At 38.8% G+C, this 23,203-nt stretch overlaps 1 protein-coding gene across 1 annotated transcript in view; it reads left to right on the top strand.

Annotated features, from left to right (window-relative positions):
* Positions 1–493: 493 nt before the first annotated feature.
* LOC115017872 (transmembrane protein 87A) overlaps positions 494–23,203 on the top strand; it is a 27,260-nt gene continuing 4,550 nt past the window's right edge. Inside the window, exons 1-9 of the mRNA XM_029446582.1 lie at positions 494–746; positions 6,521–6,593; positions 6,830–6,927; positions 7,956–8,063; positions 8,173–8,226; positions 9,900–9,965; positions 11,163–11,228; positions 12,573–12,705; positions 14,754–14,815. Coding sequence (XP_029302442.1) covers positions 609–746; positions 6,521–6,593; positions 6,830–6,927; positions 7,956–8,063; positions 8,173–8,226; positions 9,900–9,965; positions 11,163–11,228; positions 12,573–12,705; positions 14,754–14,815 — 798 coding nt within the window. The 5' untranslated portion in view covers positions 494–608. The remainder of the gene's footprint in view (positions 747–6,520; positions 6,594–6,829; positions 6,928–7,955; positions 8,064–8,172; positions 8,227–9,899; positions 9,966–11,162; positions 11,229–12,572; positions 12,706–14,753; positions 14,816–23,203) is intronic.

Raw genomic sequence — 23,203 nt, 5'->3', positions numbered from 1 at the left:
TATTATCATAAGTATTGAATTGACAGTTGTCATGAGTTTTAGTTCCCTAATGTGGTCACAGAGAAGAACTGCAACACCACATAAAGTACTGTAAACACAGTGTTTTTTATTAGCATAATCATTAAAAATATCAAAATGCAAAATACATTTTTGGTGTGAATTTGATAACATAAGTATTGGTGTAAAATCATGTCTGTGTTGACTGCTGCCATCCAGTGAGAAACTACACCAACATCTGTCAAAGAAAGACATGATAGCACACACCCACTTCCGTTTAATACGTTCAAAAATAAATCTAATTGCTCGAACTCAAGCAATTACTACTGAACAAACAGAAATTAAATTATTTTATTTTATTTTATCTTGCAGTCATAGTTAGAGACTACAACTACAGATTATTTAGTAGGAATAATATAGATTTTTGTTGTATTCGTACATTAAAAAACAACATATTTACAATGTATCATAAACTTCCCACGGCTAATGAAAGCATCATTCCTCCCCTATGTCTGCCCTGCTAACGTCAGCCGGAACCAGGAAATGTGCAGCTTGTTGTGAGTTGTCGCGGTGGCTTTACTGTTCCTGGTTCCTTCTTCCTTCTAGCTCAAATGGCGAGCTCCACGGGACCGGGTCGGAGAGGGACGGGACTCTTGTACTCGGCGCTGTTGCTGCTGGTGCTGACAGGGTTAAGCGTCCCGGTCGGTACCGTGTCCGAACCGGGGAAATGGATCCTGAACCTCAACAGCGTGAGTTTCTTGTTGGCGTCTTGACACACTGGATGTTGTTTTAGTGTTCTAGCTGATAGTTTCACAGGTGAAACAGGTTGGAGAGGAAGCTGCATGTAGTGGTTCAGTGGAGCTAAAACACTGAAACATTTAAACAACGTTTGCTAGATAATTATATAAGTCAGGCAGTGGTACATTTATCCTACTCAACGTAGCTATAACTAAGTAGCCCACTGCTAAGTAGTACTTGTAGTTTACTTGAATGTTTCCATTTCCTGCTACTTTATACTTCTACTCCACTACATATCAGAGGCAAACATTGTACTTTTCACTCCACTACATTTATGTGATAATTTAGGTTACTTTCCATATTCAGATTGACAATACAATTATAATCAACATTATTATTGATTCACAAGGTAATATTTACAAGCTACCCAACATCAAATCAAATCAAATCAAATTTATTTGTATAGCCCAATATCACAAATTATACATTTGTCTCAGTGTGCTTTACAGACTGTACAGGTTATGACACCCTCTGTCTTTAGACCCTCGCATCGCACAAGGAAAAACTTCCTAAAAGAAACCCCATAATTAAAGGGGAAAAATGGAAGAAACCTCAGGGAGAGCAACTGAGGAGGGATCCCTCTCCCAGGACGGACAGACGTGTAATAGATGTCGTGTGTACAGGATAAACAACATAGTACAAATACAACATTTGACAGAAATTATGTTGTGTTGAAAAAAAAAAAGAAATAGAAAGTATGGATGAATCCAGGAAAATGTCAATAAGGCTTCCCGGTGTCCAGCAGGACCAGGTCAGCAGGCGCAGCCACGATTCATGATCCTGACATAAACTTTATCAGTGGCAACCTGCCACATGAAAGACAGACACTCCGGGGATGATGAGTTAGTAACATACATTTACATAAATGCATACAGATAGAGAGGGAGAAGAAGAGCGAGGGAGGGGAGGAGAGAGGAAGAGAAGGAAGAGAGCAGGGAGCAGCATAACTAGGGGCTGATCCAGGGCAAACCTGAGCCAGCCCTAACTATAAGCTTTATCAAAAAGGAAAGTCTTTAGCCTACTCTTAAATGTGGAGAGTGTGTCTGCCTCCCGAACACAAACTGGAAGCTGGTTCCACTGGAGAGGAGCTTGATAGCTGAAGGCTCTGGCTCCCATTGTAGTCTTAGAGACTCTAGGAACTACAAGTAACCCTGCAGTCTGGGAGCGGAATGCTCTAGTTGGTTTATAAGGTACTATGAGATCTTTAAGATATGCTGGATTCTGACCATTAATTGATTTGTAAGTCAGGAGAAGGATTTTGAATTCTATTCTGTATTTTACCGGAAGCCAGTGCAGTGCAGCTAATACAGGAGTATTGTATGAATGAATATAAATTAGCCCGATATTTACCAGCTGCAATATTAAAGTGTTGAACATATTAATGCATCGATAGTTATAATCCAACAATACAATGTTCATTGTTCTGAAACGGGCCATTCTGCAAAATGGGTACTTTCACCTTTGGTACTTTAAGTATATTTGGATGCTAATACTTTTGTACGTTAACTGAAGTAATATTTTAGTTGCATGCCTTGTAACAGAGTATTTCTACACTGTGTTATTGCTAACTTTACTTAAGTCAAAGATCTGAGTACTTCTTCCACCACTGGATGTGTGTCATGATGTGTGCCGATTTATGAGAATGTATTGATCTGTTGTAGTTGTTGCATGTGGATGAGAAATTAAACTGGCAATACCTTTTTTAGGGGAAAAAGTAGTTCAGAGTAAAATGTCACTATAGAATTGTGTAATTAGTGTTTAAAAGTTCAACTTTTGACCACTAATAATAATAATAATAATAATTAAAGCGATGAACAGGTCCTCGCACATCCACACGTGTCAGATTATCAATTATGTATTGCATCGAGTTTGATGTGCTGGAAAATTACATACAGTATATCTCAAAAGTGAGTACACCCTTTAGATTTTTGCAAATATTCTGTTATATCCTTTCAGGGGATAACATTATCCTACTGAAACTTTAATATAACTTAAAGTAGTCAGTGTGCTGCTTGAATAACAGTATAGATTGATTGTCCTTTGAAAATTACTCAGTACACAGCTGTTAATGTCTAAACAGCTGGCAACAAAAGTGAGTACACCCCATAGTGAACATGTCCTAATTGTGCCCAATGATGTTGTTTTCCCGCCCTGGTGTCATGTGACTCGTTAGTGTTACAAGGATTCAGGTGTAATTGATAAGCAGGGCTGTTAAATTTGGTGTTTTGGGCACAATTCTCTCTGAATGCTGGACAACATGGCACCTCATGGCAAGGAACTCTCTGAGCGGCTGAAAAAAAGGATTATTGCGCTTCACAAAGATGGCCTTGGCTATAAGAAGATTGCCAACACCATGAAAATGAGTTGCAGCACAGTGGCTAAGATCATACAGCGGTTTTCCAGGACAGGTTCCACTCGGAACAGGCCTCGCCAGGGTCGACCAAAGAAGTTGAGTCCACGTGCTCAGCGTCATATCCAGAGGTTGGTTTCCAAAAATAGACGTGCGAGTGCTTCCAGCATTGCTGCAGAGGTTGCAGAAGTGGGATGTCAGCCTGTCAGTGCCCAGACCATACGCCGCACACTGCATCAAATCGGTTTGTATGGCCGTCGCCCCAGACAGAAGCCCCTTCTGAAACCGATGCATAAGAAAGCCCGCAAACAGTTTGCTGAAGACAATGAATCCAAGAACATGAGTTACTGGAACCATGTCCTGTGGTCTGATGAGACCAAAATAAACCTGTTTGGGTCAGATGGTGTCCGGCGTGTGTGGCGGCACCCTGGTGAGGAGTACCAAGACAAATGTGTTTTGCCTACAGTCAAGCATGGTGGTGGCAGCATCATGGTCTGGGGCTGCATGAGTGCTGCCGGCACTGGGGAGCAGCATTTCATTGAGGGACACATGAATTGGGCCGTAGGGCAGTTTTCCAACATGATAATGACCCTAAACACACCTCCAAGATGATAACGGCCTTGCTGAAGAAGCTGAAGGTTAAGGTGATGGACTGGCCAAGTATGTCTCCAGACCTAAACCCAATTGAGCACATGTGGGGCATCCTCAAGAGGAAGGTGGAGGAGTGCAAGGTGTCCAACATCCGTGCGCTCCGTGATGTCGTCGTGGAGGAGTGGAAGAAGATTCCAGAAGCAACCTGTGCAGCTCTGGTGAATTCCATGCCCAGGAGGGTTAAAGCAGTGCTAGATAACAATGGTGGTCACACAAAATATTGACACTTTGGGCACAATTAGGACATGTTCACTATGGGGTGTACTCACTTTTGTTGCCAGCTGTTTAGACATTAACAGCTGTGTACTGAGTAATTTTCAAAGGACAATAAATCTATACTGTTATTCAAGCAGCACACTGACTACTTTAAGTTATATCAAAGTTTCAGTAGGATAATGTTATCCCCTGAAAGGATATAACAGAATATTTGCAAAAATCTAAAGGGTGTACTCACTTTTGAGATATACTGTACCTGCGATTCTTGCACTACTTGCTGTGTCCACGATATGGTGCTAGAGAACACGCACTTAAAAAAAACATTGTTTTGCTATAGCACATATATCATGTGTAGAACACACAATTGCATTTTCAGGTAAATCAGATGATGTTTGTTACATAAGGCTGACTTCCTGTTGCCAACAGGGGGCGATATGACTGAGTCAATATTTGCATGTTGATGTCTTCAGGCCGCAACTTTTATCAAGCACAAGACATTTGGAACAGATTGGAGAATGTATGCTCAAGTGGATGCTGCTGTTTTATTGTGAATAGTGCAAACTGGCCGGCACACCACAGTGAGGGCGTTCCATGTAAACAACATTTTTTACGAAGTGTGACTGTGATGGGGGCCGATTAGACTATGTACATGGGAGTCTCCACATGATTTATATACCTACCAAATTTCATATGTCTCCGTGAAATTTAAATGTGGGGTCTTTTTACGTTAAAAGTCCAATTTTTCACGCCCAAGCCCATGACCCACGTCAGAGCTTTTGAGCATCCCAAGCCCCTAAAATGCGTTCTAAGACTAATAATAATAATAATAATAATAATAATAATAATACTAATAATTCTACCAGTTCCAATATGTCCTTTGCTCTAACTTTGTCTCGGGCCCTAATAATATTAATATGAATATGAATATACCTACAATTTCAATAGGGTCCTTCAACCCTGACGTTGTCAGAGCTCGGACCCTAATAATCACCATCAACATTATGAAGTTGAAACAATTTGTTGCCTAATTGATTCCTTGATCGACAGAAAAATAACCTGCAGCTATTTTGATAATTGACCAATTGTTTGCCTTTTTTAAAAATAAAATGGCAAACTTTATTAAGTTATTTGGCCATACAGGGCCGTGCAATGAGAACTACTCACTCTCTTTTTAAAATACACACCAGCAAATAATCTAATAATATTTGCTTCATCTTTTTCTCCTCAAACTAAAAGTCTGACGATACTGAAACACTCTTTCTTTCCTACCACAATAAACTCTGTCTCATTTCCTCCACTCATGGTAAACATTTTTTTCAACAATGATCTCAGTAACTGTTCTTTGTGTGTTTGTCTTGAGAGGCGTGTTCATGTGTAAACAATAAGTCAACTGGAATGGCACTGGGACAGCTCAGACCAACGGCAACGCTAGTGCATTCACCTGTTCCTCAGATGTCCCATTTCCTGAGTTGGGAAGTCGTTTTCTCAACTTCGATGTGTTCATGAGTTTTGAGTCGTGATGTGGAAAAAACATGGATGCTGCAAAGAAGATGTGATGTATTTTATTGCTCAGAGCGTTTAAAAAAACACGTTGATATGTCATTCATGGGAATTTTACCAGTCAGGGAACTAGTTATTCCATATCCACGTCAATGCAGCACAAATGCCCTATCTTGTGTGGTGGCCTAGTGGTACAGCTTCCAAACAGAACACCAGAAGGTTGTGAGTTCAATACCAGGGCTCTCACCATTGTGCCCCTGAGGAAGGTACTTAACCCTGAGTTGCTCTATGGAGACTGTCCCTGTAGTTAGTTACTGTTAGTCTCTCTGGATAAGAGCATCTGCTAAATGAGCTGGAATGGTCTCTAGTTTTATTAGCATTCAACTAGAGCTTCCAATAGGCTTTGATAGGAGTGAAGTATTGATGCATGCTTGCAAATAAATTAGTATTACCCCTGCCAAGAAGGTTATGTTTTTGGTTTTGTTTGTTGGATTTGTCAGTCACCGGACGGATACACACACTATTTGTTTTTGCTCTCTGTTCTAACCTACTAACCTGTTACAGTAAAGTGTTCGGATTCCACTGCTCTGTCCAGTGGTAGATAACACCAATATAGTTTAGAATATGGACCGAAAAAGCCCAGAGAAATACTTCAGTTCTTTTAGAAGGTCACTCATCACAACAGCAGCTCAATTGCAGAAGAATTTCTCTTTTTAAACTGTTTCATTTTGGGTTTTTTTCAAGGCTCCAAAAGGTCAAACCAGGGCTTCACAAGTCTGTAAAATAAACATAATTTTGTGTTGCAGACTCACAGAATTGTACTTTTTCATAATTCCTAGTCAGTTTTAATTCTTTCATTGAGTGTTTTCAACAGAAGATTAACAAAGATTACGTTTAATCATCACTCATGTGTGAGGTGACATAATGCATTAAGCATTAAAAGCTTTCAGACGCAAAGATTATTTTTACCAGAAGAAGTCTCATCAGCTGTTTGTGTGTTTTTTCCAGGAAACTCTGAAGAAGGAGAACTTCTTCATCTTCACTAAAACTCTGTTCAACAGCAGCTTCATCCAGCTCAAACGTAAGTATACCCTTCTGATGACAACAGTTCCCTTTTGCCATTTATTTTTGATGTATTTAAAGGAGCAGTTTGACATTTTGGAAAACTCTCTTGTTAACGTCAGATGAGAAGATAAATGTCAGTTTCATGTCTGAGTCCAGAACAGAGATACATTCAGTGTGTGTTTAGCAACGCTTAGCACAAAGACTGGAAGCAGGGAGATGACAACTTTTTTTTCTCTGTGTGTGTGTGGTCAGTGGTGGCAGAGACCTGTAACTCGTCATCACCCGTCAAGTTCGACGTGTCCTGGTATCTGAGGAACTCTCACTGCTACAATGAATTCCTTAGCCTGAACTGTGAGACGCACTATTTTTTACTGTACTCTAATCTACTGTTCTTTAATCTACTGTACTGTCCTTTAATGTACTGTACTCTACGGCCCTCTAATCTACTGTACTCTACTGACCTCTAATCTACTGTACTGTACTCTAATCTACTGTACTCTGCTGACCTCTAATCTACTGTACTGTACTCTAATCTACTGTACTCTGCGGACCTCTACTGTACTGTACTCTAATCTACTGACCTCTAATCTACTGTAATCTACTGTACTCTAATCTACTGTACCTTACTGACCTCTAATCTACTGTACTGTACTCTAATCTACTGTACTCCACTGACCTCTACTGTACTGTACTCTACTGACCTCGAATCTACTGTACTCTAATCTACTGTACTTTACTGACCTCTAATCTACTGTACTGTACTCTAATCTACTGTACTCCACTGACCTCTACTGTACTGTACTCTACTGACCTCGAATCTACTGTACTCTAATCTACTGTACTTTACTGACCTCTAATCTACTGTACTGTACTCTAATCTACTGTACTGTACTCTAATCTACTGTACTCTACTGACCTCTAATCTACTGTACTCTACTGACCTCTACTGTACTCTAATCTACTGTACTCTACTGACCTCTAATCTACTGTACTCTAATCTACTGTACTCTACTGACTTTTAATCTACTGTACTCTACGGTCCTCTAATCTACTGTTTACGATTGTTTATATTTAGGCCAAAGCATATAAGGCCTATTGTTTCTATATTGTGAAATAAGTGTGTAGGACAAAGTACCGATAAAGTACAGTGTTTCATTCACATTCCCTCCTCCTGCACACAGGAGTGAACTACGCACCAGCACTGAGTTTAATGCAGTGATTATCAATACATTAGGACATATATCATTTTGAATTCCCATAATCACTGTTAAATCTCTGTTATTTACTCATTATTGATCTGACATTCCTTCAATCCTACTTATACTTATATGCTGCTTTTTGTTGTTCATATTTTTTTTTAATGTTTGTTTTTCTCCAGGCCACATGGTCAAAAGAGTACTTCAATTCGAAGGTGGTAAAACAAGAAGGAGGAAGTGGATATTATGTTTTTCACCGATATCCTACCATCACCTGTCAGCCACACATGGTGAGACGCACACAGTAAATACATTGACACAAAGTGCAAACAAATAAGTAATAAAGTGAGTGTGTGTTGTGATTTGTTTTTTTAAAAGTGTTTTTGTTTTACGACATAGTTTCACCTGGATGAATTTAAGATGAAAACACGACTGACAGAATTGCCGCGAAAGGTGAGACACTTTCTGCTTCTGTCTCTCTACCTGTCTGTCTCAATCAGAGCTGCACAAAGAAGCAAATGGCAGCACAAGTTTACCAATCACAACTAATGTATGTCAGCTGCTGTGTAATTTTAATACAAGCCGCTTTAATGCTCAACTGTAAACACCTGAGATTGAGTGTTCTCAGAGGTGAAATCCAGCATTATTTTCTTTCCTACAGGAGTCTGCAGGTGATTTTGTTGTCTTTCCAAACGCTGCAGGCTTTTCTGTGATAATCCTCATTCATAGCTAGGGTTGGGTACCGTTTGGATTTGAACGATTTCAGTTCCGATTTCCATTCTGCTTATCGATTTCAGTTCTCATTGGTTCCTGTTTTTGATTCTTTAAAGGGGTTGAAAGAGGTCACATGTTTATTTCACAGGTAAAAAAAGTTATTTATGAAAAGCTTTACACAAATGTATTCACATTTCACTTCATATGGTTTATGGAACCTGTACATTAATTGCATACAGTTTAATGTGGTTGCTGTTAATAAATAATATGATTCATTAATGATCTGTTCATTACTTTTTCATTCCGAAGTTGGTTCTGATTGGTGCAATTTGAGTTATTACAATTTCCCCTGGTCTCCCCTACTGTTACACTGAAACAGTGACACAGACAGGATCCAACATACAGTAAATACAATCAGCCAGTTGGATTAGACCCGATAGTCACTGCTCACAAAAGTAAAACTAATAAAAATGTAATTAAATAACTTTCCATACTTTTACAAGTCTATCACAGTCCCGTACTGTACTAACATTTGGATTTGGTTCTTATTTGAAACCGAGTTTGTGCCACTGCTTCTTGGGTTTTGAAGTAAGTCTACGCACACGTTCACGGTAGCAACACTAACATCTGAGTGCAAATGCTCCCATGAAAATGTTATGGTGTAAATAAAGTCAAAGCCCCATTAATATGTATCTTGTCTACCGATCTATCTTTCCATGTTTGTATGTTACGCTCTGCAGAGAGCTGCATGTTGGGCCAAACTCCGCCGAAGAGCGTTAACTTTATCCAAACACACTCGTCCTTTCAGCTCGTGCAGTTCGGCATGTTTCGTGCAGTAATGACGCTTGAGATAATTTTTCATCAACGCAAGTACGTCCGCACAAACTAGGCACACTGGCCTTTTACTTCCACAAAGAAATAATCGTTCGTCCATTTCTCCTGGAAAGTGCGACATTCCACATCCACCTTTCTCTGTTTTACACTCGTCACGCTGCGTTCACTGATGTCAATGACCGTCTTGTTTAATATTGAAGTTTTTTGACATGACGTGACCACGTGTTGTGTTCAAGGACCCTGACCTTGCCAGGAAAAACGGTCAGTCGCCCGTTTTATTCTATTGCTGTCTAGATTTTTTGGGGTTTTTTTCTAGTCTTTTTTGCGTGTGCTTATGAATTACCTCGAGGGCCGGATCAAATGGTCTCGCGGGCCGGAGGTGGAAGGAGAAGGAGAGGTGGTGAAATAAGTCTAATTATTTAAATAAATATTGCAGCCCGAGTAAGCAGCAGAAGTATGAAGAGCATTTGATATTTAATATAACTAACTAACATTGCCGTTGTAGTTTTCTTTTCTTTGAGCATCTTATTATCACAAAGTATGTTAAACATATTTTCCTTTTTCTGCTTGTTTTTCAGCTGAACACAGAGACAAAGACTTCAGGCACGAGGAGGAGGAGAGAGGAGGAGCCTCCAAAACCAAAGGTGTGCACAATGCACAGCATAACCGAAAGTAGAACTTGCAGTAAAGAAAATAATACTTCCATTATCGTAGAACATGACGTTCATAGGGTAGAACACATACCAGAACATGGAGCAGAACCAACATTAGAAGCTGCAGTAGAACATTAATGTAACACATACAGTATGTCTGCTCTGCAGAATAAATAGCGGTGCGTTATAAAGAAAGTGGGTTTAAATTCACTATGCTGCTCATGCCGCTGCTTCTTACGGTACAGATCAACATGCACGGTGTTTAACACACACACACACACACTTCCTCATTTCTGCCACGGACAGGCGCCTTTTTTTGTGACCTGACCTGTAATGTGAAAGAAAACATACAGAGACGTCCCATAGTGGCCGTTAGCGGACGTGACCGCGTTGTTGTGTGGATTTTGATGCACGTCTATTTGCAGTTTTACGACTTAGAAGAGACGCTAACCAAAGTCTATCCAGGCGGACCGGGTTGTCGCAGTTTTCTACAGAACCATTGATCCAAATAACTTGCGCAGCACTGCAACACGTCTTCAGCAACACGCACGCCATTTGTGAAGTAGATCAGTCCAACGGTTGGCAAGATTATCGGAATTTAGATACACACACGTATGCACACACAGAGACGTCTGTCATTACAGAATGTTGATGATTATATGGCCCATAGAATAATGAATAGATGGGAAATAACCTTACTTCCATAGTTCTGGAGTGGGCTTAAATGTAACACTTTAAAGTTTCATTTAATCTTTTTACTTTTCGCAATCCATATGAACTGGTTCGTCTGTTACTCGCATTATTTCCTTCTTCCAACAGTGGTGAAAGGAGCAAATGCAATTGTTGAGTTTTCATGAAAACGAAATGATGTCTGGTGTGTTACCTGCCTGCCAAACCAGACACACAAGGCCAAATTGCCGCCTAAGTTACCGTATGACCTGTTGCTGTCGAGTCATGCAGCATTAAATGGCTTATGTTAGACTGAGTCTGGCTACGTTAAATGAGCTCATAATAGAATCCTACAGTAGAACATGCAGAGTTCAGGTCTCTCTTATAGTCCGAGACAGTTCATAGATTAAGTCCTTTTTATGACGAGAATCCATGTTTTTTTAAATTTATTTAAATTGTTGAATTATTAAACGTTTGAGCATGTTTGACTCACTGATTGTACTGCTCTCTATCCCTCAGGCTGCTGTAGTACAGAAGAAAGGTGCTTCGGCTGAAACGGGAAAAGATGCCGTTCCTCCTAAAGAGGTCAGTCCGGTTTGTCCGGTTGGGTAAGATAAACCTGTTTATTACAGCAGGCTGCAAGAGGAGCTTGTGATTGGGGAGGTTTCTGGTTTTACTTCCAGGATACATACTAGGTGTGGTATCACAGAACAAAATCAAACGCAAAACCAGGACGCCCAAGCTGCAATTTCATGTCAGTTGACATTTTTGCTCCAGTCATAGGCATAGGTTTCAGATGGGGGACACTGGGGACACTGGGGACACGTCACCAATATTTAGAATGCTAAACCAAAGGACTTTTAAACCAAAAGGCATCACTCTAGTCTAGTCTAGGAGTGGGCCACTTTGGATTTATAATAATCTGAGATTTCGAGAATTAAATCATAATAGAATAGGTGGCTCCATGTCATGTGAATGTTTTAGCAGTCACTGACGGTCCATTGGCTACTGTAGCCTAAAGTTAATTAGACTTTCCTCTGGCCGGCAGCTGTCTCTGCGTCCCCCTCGCTTGTAGACAGCTTTGCTCTGTTTAGGGACCATCTCCCTCCTGCAGAATGCGTCCCACTGAAAAGCTTGGGGAAGCGGCCGTGAGCTGCACTTTATCGGAGGCGGTGAAGTTAACATTTGTGTGGACAATAAGGGTTAATGAGTTGGTTTCGGTTTTCCACCTCCACTTTGTCTCATCCAGAGAGTCCCGGTTGTGTGTGTCAGACGGTCTGAAAGGAATACTACTGTATCAGCACAACAATAACGCCATGCACAGCAGACTGTAGGACACGTAGATTTTTGTTTTGACTTGAAATATGATGACTTTATTGTCTTTAAATCACAACTTTATTCTTATAATATTACGTCTTTTTTTGACCTACAAAATATTACAACTTTATTTTCAAAATCTTGGAGGGCATTGTTTTGAATTGAAAAATGGTGTTGAGAAAAGATGATCTACAGGAAAATAATTATTTTAAGCAATACCAAATGCCTGAGAGCCTGCTTTACATTTTTATATTTTGAATTGTCACCTGCTGCCTGACTTTTGTGGTTTGCTTTACATGAATAAAGACATTTCCACCATAAATCTGTGTAGGCAAATGCACCAGAATTCAGGAAAGTGTTTGATACTGAAATGTTCCAAGGGGAGGTACCCCAGACACCCCCAATTGATATTTGTTGTCTGCTGCTTATCCTGCTCCTCCTATCTGGCTCCGTTCAACATGGCAGTTATCTTCATCTTCTCTCCCTCCAGGAAAAAAATGTATATACTGTACATACTGACCACCTTTTTAAATACAAAATAAGCACCCTGCATGCCACAAGCGCCAAGAGACCGATTTTCATTTTCAAAACTCCTCTGTCTTTGTTGCTCAGGTGGCTGCTCCTGCTCACTTCGATGCGGTGGCTGAGAGCTGGGAGGACGGACCCTACATGTTCATCCTGCATATCGAAGAGAAGAACCGGGCTCCTGACGGCGCTAACCCCCCCACACCCTGGAGTCTACAGCGTCAGTAGCACACACGCACACGCAAACCAGATTCTACATTTATTTGCACCAGACATATTTTTTATACTATTGTTTTTTATGGATGTTGTCATTGTGATGCATTTTTGCATCCAAACGAAATACTTGTATTGTATACATTTAAAATGATATTTTATTCAACTTTAATACTATAAAATAGAGCTGCTTATTGCACACTTACCCTACATTAAGCCAACATTACTCAACTTTATTTATTTGGCACATTTCATACAAACATGCAAACTAAAGTTCTTCAGATTAAAAACGGCATAGACACAAAAATAAATAAAAACAAAAATAGATAACTATATATACAATTTTGCAAGACTGAACATTTCAACAAAATTAAATATAATTTAGTAAAATTTAATAAATTTAGGGATAAAAAATAATGTAAAAACCAATGATTGAAATTTAAAAACTAAGGCTATAACATTACTTCAAATTAAAAGTCAGATCAAATAGATAGCTCTTAAATTACCTTCTATAAATATCGAGAGTGCTCTCTATTCTAATATCTATAGGCAGTGAGCTCCACAGTTTACAGTTTCATGGGACTCGTATGGAAGATTGAAAAAAAAAAGCGATGGAGGACCTCAGTGGTCTGGCTGTTTTTATAAAATGAAAAAAGATCTTTGATGTAGGGTAGAGCTAGGTTGTTTAAAACTTTGTAAAAGTAAAATAACTCAACAATTCTAAAGGATACAGGTAGCCAGTGCAGTGTCTTAAGCAGTGGGGTGATGGCATCCATTTTCCCCCTTTCAGTTTAGACAAAATTCTGAACTAGCTTTTTAGGTAATCCAGTAAAAAGGGAATTACTATAGTCCAAAGGGCTTGTAATATTAAACGAGTATTTCAGAATCTTACATTAACATTTGTGATGAGATTTAGTTTGACCAATGAATGCATTTACATTATATACAAGTACATTATATACATGTATTGCATTTGGCTGTTGCTTAAAACTCTGTGCTTCAAGTGTTTTAAGGAAGCACAATAGGGCAGTGTGAAAGTTGTCATATATTAACAAGAGAAACAAACTAACTCGATAAAAATGGATCAACCGATGCCAGAATCAGCCCTTATCCAGATCTTACAAATCCGCTCTGGACCTTCTTAAAGGGACAGTTTACTCACTTCTTACCTGTAGTCCTGTTTATCAATCTAAATAATTTTGGTGTGAGTAGCTGAGTGTTGGAGATATCAGCCGTAGAGATGTCTGCCTTCTCTTCAATATGGTGATGCAGATTTGAAAAACTCAACATCAATGTCTCTTTCCAGAAATCACAAGACCCAATTACTCAAGATAATAGTCCTTGTTGTACACCCACCCATCGTCCAGCAGTAGATGCACACTTCCTTCTGCGCGTTGATATAGTTGATGGGTGTAGATGGGTAGAAAGAAATTGGTTCTTACATGAAACTGTTCACTACAAGGTATTTGAATTATCTTGAATAACAGGGTAGCAAGAGGCAACTTAACTAAATAGCTTACAGTTCTGCTCGTACTTATCTCTGCAAAATGACGTGAACAAAGAGCTGATCTTAATTAAGTTTCTCCAGTCATGGTTCAGATATTAAAATGTATGAACACACTATGGTACAATAATTCACTCTGTTGTTTTATGGCTTCTTTTCACAGTCTTCAATGCCTTGCATTGACATTGTCTAAATATTGTCTAAGGGTTTTTTCATTAAAGAAATCCAGTGCCATGTTCTGACATCTTTTATTTATTTAATTACTTTCCCTGATGTTTTTAGTTATTTTTTTGCGGCGGTATTGTTTCAGTATCTGTATCAGTTTTGAGATACTTTAGGCAGGTACCGTATCGTAGTCATAATGTTTTGGTTAGTGACAACACTACTACAAATAGAGGAAAACATGTATTTTTGAGATACGGCTGAACTGTCACTTTAAGAGGTTTTTAAATTATGTGGCATGAGTAGCTGCTGTGTTCCCTTAGTTTGGAGTTTGAATGTAGAAAACTAGTAACCTGTCAATCTGATGATCTGTTTGTTTGTGTTTGCAGTGCAGATCAGCATGAAGGGTTCTTATGACTACATATCAGCCACTGAATGGCCTAATATGGTGGTAAGACACACACACGCACACACACAAAACAATCGGCAGCACAACTATGCTGTGAACGGGCCAGAGTGGGGAGATTCAGATGAACACGAGATAGTCAGCAGGATAATGAAGGAATAAGAGTGAAACGAGGGAACTCTTGCATTGAAACAGATGCGAGAAAAATCAAGAAAATTATAACTAAGCTTAAGGAAAGAAGTGGTTTAACGTTGGTTGAGGAAAATTAGTTTAAGGTAATAATCAGATTTAACGAAAAGAATAGAATGCACCCTATGAACCCAGTGATGTTTTTGAGAGATGGGAATCTGATGATCATTATGTAGAAATGTAGTTCAGAGAGAGGACATATGAAAGAGATAGGACATTATAGAGTGGCCTTTTATTGTGACCAGTCTAAGGCACACCTGTGCAGTAATCATGCTATCTAATCAGCATCTTGATGTGCCACACCTGTGAGGTGGATGGATTATCTCAGCAAAGGAGAAGTGCTCACTAACACAGATTTAAACACATTTGTGAACAATGTTTGAGAGAAATAGGCCTTTTGTGTACACAGAAAGTCTTAGATCTTTGTTTCAGCTCATGAAAAATGGGAGCAAAAACAAAAGTGTTGCGTTTATATTTTTGGTCAGTGTAAGTAATGAAATGGGAGGTACGTATTCAACAGGTCAGAGTGCAAAACAAGACCACGTTTGCAGAAGCTGTCAAGATGGTGAGCCAGAGGAGAGAGAGAGAGAGATACAGGAGACACGCACATAAGGAACAGCCTAAAGAGGGTAAAGTGTGGGTTGACTTAAAGAAAGTAGCTTTCATAGCAGTCATAAATCATAAAGCATAAATGCTACAATGGAAACAAAATCAAAGACGGACAGAATACAAATAATAGTAAAAGCAGCAGCAAATCATCTAAACATTAATGAACTAAAATGGGAGGAGGTGAGAAATGACCTCAGTGCTCAGACAAGCCAAGACTCATCAGGGGGTGGGTTAGTAATATCATGTTTCTTCTTTTTCAATGGATTGCAAGAAGTTTACAAGAGCTTAAAACATTTATTAGCTGTGTCTCTATAGATTGTGTGCATGTGACGTCACGCTTACGTCCCAACCCGTAAGTCAGCCATGTTGGATGATATACACAACCAAGACTGCGGCCATTCACGTGTGAGTTGCTGCAACGCTTCGTAATTTTCTTTGTATTTAAACGTCTATGATTGAAAGAAAATGTCAATCGTGCTCATGCTAAAGCTATGTTTTCAATGTTTACATTAAACATTTGTGCTTATGATATACCCGAACACTGTAAGACCTTACTTCTCCATATCGCTGACTGGTAAATACGGCACTTTCTTTACATGTGATGCCATTTGCTCTTTTCTTCTGTGCATGTTTTTGTTTGGCTTATTCTTGAGACTACTTCACTTGCGAAAAGCAAAGCACCAATGTGAGAACATGCTTCGCTTACTCCAGCCATACAATCACAGTGTGCGAGGATAACATCGCCGCTCTTCTCCCTCACAAACCACGGCTTGAGCGGTGTATCTCGAGCTCTTTGAGAATGATTTACACGGGCATGGACGAGCACCCTGTCATCTTTCAATCTTTGATAAGAAGACTACCAACCCAGCCAGAAACAAAGAAATTATAAGCATCTAAGCTCTTGTATGCCTTCATTTGTGCGTTGGTTGCCCACGACGTTTGTAGCACAAGGTAGTTCACAATATCCGGATATTCAATCGGCGGTAATGAATCTAAATCCTCAATATAATCCGACGGCTTTTAGCGCATACGGGTCACGGCCGCAAATTTGGACCTTTTCCTCTGAATCTTGCCTTTGCAGAGGACTCCAGAGAGTCACAATACTTTGAAGAAGTCGAGTTGTAATGCTGTTGTTGTTCGCTTTAGACGCCATTGTTGATTTGTATATCATCCAACATGGCGTCGCACGCATACGTCACACAGTTTTGTCACGTGTTTGACACTATCTATTCAGGGGCTGCAGCCTTCATCGGCTGCATTTGTAGACCTATTACGTCACAGCGGCCGCGACAGGGTCCCTTTTCGGAGACACCTTCAAATGCAGCCGACAAATGCAGCCTTCTTTTGCCGGATTACATCTGATGTATCCTTCAGGGCCTCAGGTATCCCAAGATTCATTGCGCGCCCATATAAGTTTTTTCTGACGAAAAAGGATTTAAGTTATGGGACGTTAGCGGCGATGCTAGTTAAGCTAGCTGCTAGGAGCTGCTGTGCGATGCTGTGCGATGCTGCTTGGCTGCCGGCATCCGATCCTAAATTCGCCTTTGAAAGTAGAGACCTTAACTTTCAAAGCTAAGAGTTGTAAATGTTGATTTATATTTTACATAGATTTAGATTGTGGCGATTGTATAGATAATTTATACTTCATAGGTCTGCTTGGTTTTCTGTCCAGTGCAATCATTCGGATTGATTATACATATTTTATTATTTATAATATGTGTACTTATTTTGCAACTTAATCTGCTTTTGTTTAGTGGTGTATAGCTAAACCTGCTCTAACATTTTGTTTTAGGGAGAAGGAGACAGAGGCAGAGGAGAAGGAGAGGATGGAGAGCAGGGAGAGGATGGACAGACTCTTCTCTCTGCTGGAGACACTTGTTGACAAATTAAATTTAAATTAATTGAAATAAATAATATATATAATGATGAATATATTGTGCATTTAATTTACATGAACTATAAATTAAAAGTATTGAAAACTTAATTGATTTCAAGGTTCAAGAAGGATTTATTTTGTACATATGATTTATTCATTTAGAAAAGGGATTATTTAATTTAGAACATTACCTATCAATGAATGGAAATGAATGATCCAACAAAGAAAAAAGATTGAATGATTATTATAAACAAACATATTATAAAACAATATAACATTTACAGTATATACAGATAAAGTTACTGATGGACTTGGTCGTCTCATTTCGTAGACTGCAAAAATCGAGTGTAGATTGATGAGGGAAAAAATTAATTTAAACAATTTCAGCATAATGCTGTAACATACCAAAATGTGAAAGAATTGAAGGGGTCTGAATACTTTCTGAACGCACTGTACATACACCAAACTCTCCAGTTTCATTGCTCTCTATATTCTGAAGCGTTTTACAGACTGCTTTGTTCACATGTCATTCAGAGCCTGATTTATAGAGTATTTTATTATTAAAAAATGGACAGTATTTTCAAATTTATGAAGTGATACAAAGAGATTTCCAAAAGTCCTTCTGTGAAAACCTTTGACTCTAATATGTCAACAAAATTAAACAAGAATGCTGAACCTGGCATGTTCACATTTCTGTTCTGGAAATGTATGTAAAATAGCAAAAAGTAAGTTAATGCCTCATTGCCGTATTTAAACATAACTTAATGGAAAACCTATTCACCCGTCTCCCCGTTTGTGTAAATTGCAAATAACAATAACACTGAAAATGCAGGCTTCATAAAAATATACTAATTAAATATTCATTTATTTAAAAAGGTTAAATGGACCTCATGGTCACTCTAAATTTCACTTTTCCTTAACCTGCCACTGGACGTGCCGCATGTTGAGACTCACAGCAGTGACAATAACCCACGTCTAGCCGTCTGTAAAGTGCGTGGTGACGATAATTCCCAACTGTCAGTTGAAATCGGCAGCATACTGTCAGGCTAAATCTCTGGGATTATGTTATTACAGCCGTAATGCCAGAGTAGTCTCTCTCACACACACACACACACACACACACACACACACACACACACACACACTTTGTGTATGACAGACGTTTTAAGGGACACAGTGGGGTCAGTTTTGACGATGTGTTGGAGTGTAAATGAACAGCGATGAAATCCAGGCTAATGCAGAGCTTCCTCACACAACAGAAAGCAGCTTTGAATAGCAGATGGAGAATATGTTGGGATAATGATATCGTCTGAGTGGTTACTGTCGTCTTTAGATTTGTCTTTCATTGGGTTACAGCTGAGGTCAAACACACGGAAAGATGGATTACATGTCAGGATTATAACGTAAAGACACCAGTTGCTAAATACACAGCATACACCTACATGTACTGCGCAGAAATACCAGGCTTTGGTCTTTATACTTTGATTAAATTAAATTGTGAGGAGTAAAGTACTGACTGCAGCAAAGTGTTCATTAGATCAGATTAGATGATGTAAAGATTGAGAAGAAACAGACGTCAACATGGCGTGTGTTTTGTATTAATAAATTAGAAGTGTGTATTTCCCTTTAAATGGCCATCAAACTGCAGACGAATTTACTAATAGCGTCCTTCAGAGAGAACATTCATTGACTTTGTAGGTGTGTGTTAGGGCTGGGTATTAGTCCTTGGTAACGGTAAAGTACAGATCGAAATAATCCAGTACCAAGTAGTATCGAAACTCCTCCGGTCAAATGATACCTGCATTGGATCCTTTTTGTACCCAGATATAGAAAACAATTGCACACTACTGCAGCAGCTGAAACCCATATCATCTTTGGTGAAGGCAAGCATAGTATACATTATATATTAATAATCTGAACACTTTCAAAAATGTTTTTGTGTAAAAAATAATTTAGAGATGGACAGGAGTGGTGGTGGCCACTGAATGCTTTTATTCACATGATGGGTATTGAAAAAAACCTCAATTGGTATCTGTATCACTTTAAGGCGGTCAACTAACACACATCAGACATAAAAAAATAAAGCTGATTATTTACTTTCCAAGTTTTTATTATTAACCTTTGTTTTACTTACAAACCAAACACTCACTTCATTTAATCAAGGTCTCTTTGGACACATCAAATAGATGCTGCTGTGATATAAAGACAACATATAGAGACATAAAGAGTTTCTCCACCATTGATACACAATCAACAGTTAGTCTTTTAGATTGCAGCAAACATAATCACAAAGGCTTTAAATAAGTAATAATACACTAACGTAACTAGAAAGACTAGAAAGTAAGGAAACAGATGTTTAATTCTTAAAAGCATTTTCATTACTTTTCCATTTTCATCTAAATGTAATAGCCCTATAAACAAATACTGCTCTGTGGGCACACTGTGGCAGATCTTTGGATATATATATATATATATATATATATATATATATATATATATATATATATATATATATATATATATATATATATATATATATATATATATATATATATATATATATATATATATATATATATATATATATATATATATATATATATATATATATATATATATATATATATATATATATATTTTGAATATGGAAAAAACACAAAAAGACTCAAATGCTGACACTCCCACAGTCTGTACGTAGACAGTGACACTTTTCAGTTGCTCCGCACTCCTGCACATTTGATTTAAATGAAACGATACTAAAAGTCAACATGTCTTATCTAAGGCGTTATCTAAACGGTGTTTTAGGGGACTGAAAACTGAGCTTTTGTAAAACTCTGGCCAGGGTGAAGATCAAAAACTCAGTTTCAGTGATTCTGTGTAGACAGGGAAACAACGTTAGCGCCGTTATCTCCTTTGTGAGCCGTTACTAATGAGGCGACATGTAGTGCTACAGCGGCATAAATACAAGTGTTTGGTTGAGTGCACAGGATTTTTCTTTTAAAACAAGAGGACAAACTCTGTTTACGTGTGTGTGTGTGTGTGTGTGTGTGTGTGTGTGTGTGTGTGTGTGTGTGTGTGTGTGTGTGTGTGTGTGTGTGTGTGTGTGTGTGTGTGTGTGTGTAGATGCAGTAACTGGCAATGTTTATGTGATCAAGTAAATAAACAGAAATTTGCGTGAACAAAGTTTTGTTTCTGTTTACGGGGAGGATAGATATTTAAGGCCCTGTCACACATATCCGTATGGCAGAAACATATGCTAGCTTATATGAAAATTTGTTAGAGTCCAAATACGTCCAACTTTTCATCGGATCGGAAAAGTGAACATATACAGATACACATGTCTAACCTATTGATAGAGTATCACTTACTTATACCAAATGTATCAGACGAATAAAATATGGTGTATACAAAATATCGGCAACACGCTGGTGTACGTAGATATAAGGTAAGGTATAAGTAGTAGTCGTTAAGAGCAGGCGGTGTTACGCTGGGGTGCGTTGTTGAATGCTGATGTTTTGAGCATGTTCAAAATTACCGGACGTACCCAACTTGTGCATCATAAGTTATGCAGCCGTTACACATAAGTTACGTTACGTTAGACATACGTGAATATGGAATACGTATGTGAATACTTACCTACGTAAATACCTACATGACTACGTTAGAGGTACGTTAGATATAGGCTACGTCGGCTGACTGTGAACCCTACTGCCAATTTATTGATGCCGAGTGGATAACCTATTCCTACCCTATGTTAAGATTATGCCTGACGACGGAGTAACTTATTAAACGTGTTTCTACAGTACAGCTAGCGTTCAGCATTCTAGCCGCTCTCCAGCATCAGCATGACTTGAACCAGATGGCACTTTTCCAGCTCTGTTGGCAAGACGCTCTGATACGTTTTAAATAAGTAAGTGATACGCTATCAATATGTTTCACATACGTATAATAATTTGTTATGTATTCGTTATGTATACGTTAGCTACAACACCGCTGTGGAAAAGTTGGACGTATTTGGACTCTTGAGCTTGAATTTTGAGCTACTTTTCATATACGCCGGCATATGTTTCTGCCATACAGAGCTATGTGACAGGGCCGTATGTCTGGCGTGTTTGCCGTGTCGTCTGCGTCCTTCAAACGATCACAACTTACCCTTAATTTATATCAACCTATTGCCGATATTTCGTATACGCCAGCATACAGATATGTGTGACAGGGCCTTTAGATATAAAAGTTGAATGGCATGCCTTGGTGGGTTTGTCTGAGAGGGTTCCCACTTTAAAAATTTGTTTAAATGTTTTTGAATTTTCTGACGACATTCCAGGGAAAATTCGTAAAATGCAATCTCTGGGAAGTGAAATCCAAAAGCACACCCTAAATAACCACTTATTGCCATAGGTGCCGCCAAAGAGAATAGGGACGCAACTAACAATTATTTTGATAATCGATTATCTGTAGATTATTACTACGATTAATCGATTATTAATCGGATGAAAAGAAAAAAAAGCTAAATTTGATTATTTCCAGTGTTCTATTCAAAAAACTAAACGTATTCCTCATCTTCTTGTACAATGCTCCTTTTCTACAATAAACACATGTAATTAAATAAATGGACACTGGGGAGGACATTTAGCGTGTTAGCATGGTCAAATGTGCTTACTGGCACTAAATACAGATTAGAGCTGAAGCTAATGGGAACGTGGCTACAGTGGTATCTGTGGGCACCACAGGGACGGTCTGCGCTGGCTCTGCTAACAGTTTACTCTGGCTTTTAAAACTGTGAGGAAGCCACACAAGTTGTCTTAACACACATCATCACCAAGAAGGATGTAAAGCAGGGGTGGGGAACCTTTTTCCTATCAAGGGCTATTTTTTTTTTTACAACATCCTTCGAGGGCCGTACTAATTATTGAACTCATAACCTCTGCATTCTTTTAAGACACAGCCCATTCATTTCACCTTTCTTTCATGCTGTGCAAAAAAGCATTTTTTTATCGATGTATCTTCTGTTTTATCAGAAATCAGAATCCTTTATTAGTCCCACAACGGGGAAATGTATCTTGTCACAGCAAAAGAACATATGAAGTAAAAAGGCAGTACACAATAATTAAAGAGAATAAAAGTACCAATAAGAAATAATCGTTCGTCCATTTCCCCTGTAAAGTGCGACATTCCACATCCAGCTTTCTCTTGTTTACTCTCGCCACGCTGCGTTCACTGATGTCAACGACCGTCTCGTTTAATATTGAAGTTTGACATGACGTGACCACGTGATGACACGTTCCGCTCGTGTTGTGTTCAAGGACCCTGACCTTTGCCAGGAAAAACAGTCAGTCACCCGTTTAAAATATTGTCGTCTAGTTTTTTTTTGCTAGTGGATTTTATTTGCGTGCGTTTTACGAATTACCTTGAGGGCCGGATCAAACGGTCTCGCGGGCCGTATACGGCCTCCGGGCCGTATAGGCCGGAGGTTCCCCACACCTGATGTAAAGAGACGTGAACTGCGAACAGTGAAACCAGTGGAGCATTTCATCTAATGACATCAAAGATGTTCTCTAACTGATGCAGTAAATATGTCAAATTTCTTGCAAATTTTCTTTACACAGACGGAAAGAAAAAGTAAAACAATAAAATAATTTTCATATGCAGGTCTGTGTGAAATAATCCAAATGTGAACAGTTTTAATGGTTCAAATTGCACTGAAACAAATCTGAAACAATAACAATCCAAAACAACTTTTGATGACAAACTTCACAACT

Source organism: Cottoperca gobio, chromosome 13, assembly GCF_900634415.1.
Source record: "Cottoperca gobio chromosome 13, fCotGob3.1, whole genome shotgun sequence".
In the NCBI taxonomy this organism is placed as follows: Eukaryota; Metazoa; Chordata; class Actinopteri; order Perciformes; family Bovichtidae; genus Cottoperca; species Cottoperca gobio.
The sequence above is the reverse complement of the archived record's forward strand: the minus strand, read 5'-3'. Positions and strand labels throughout refer to the sequence as shown.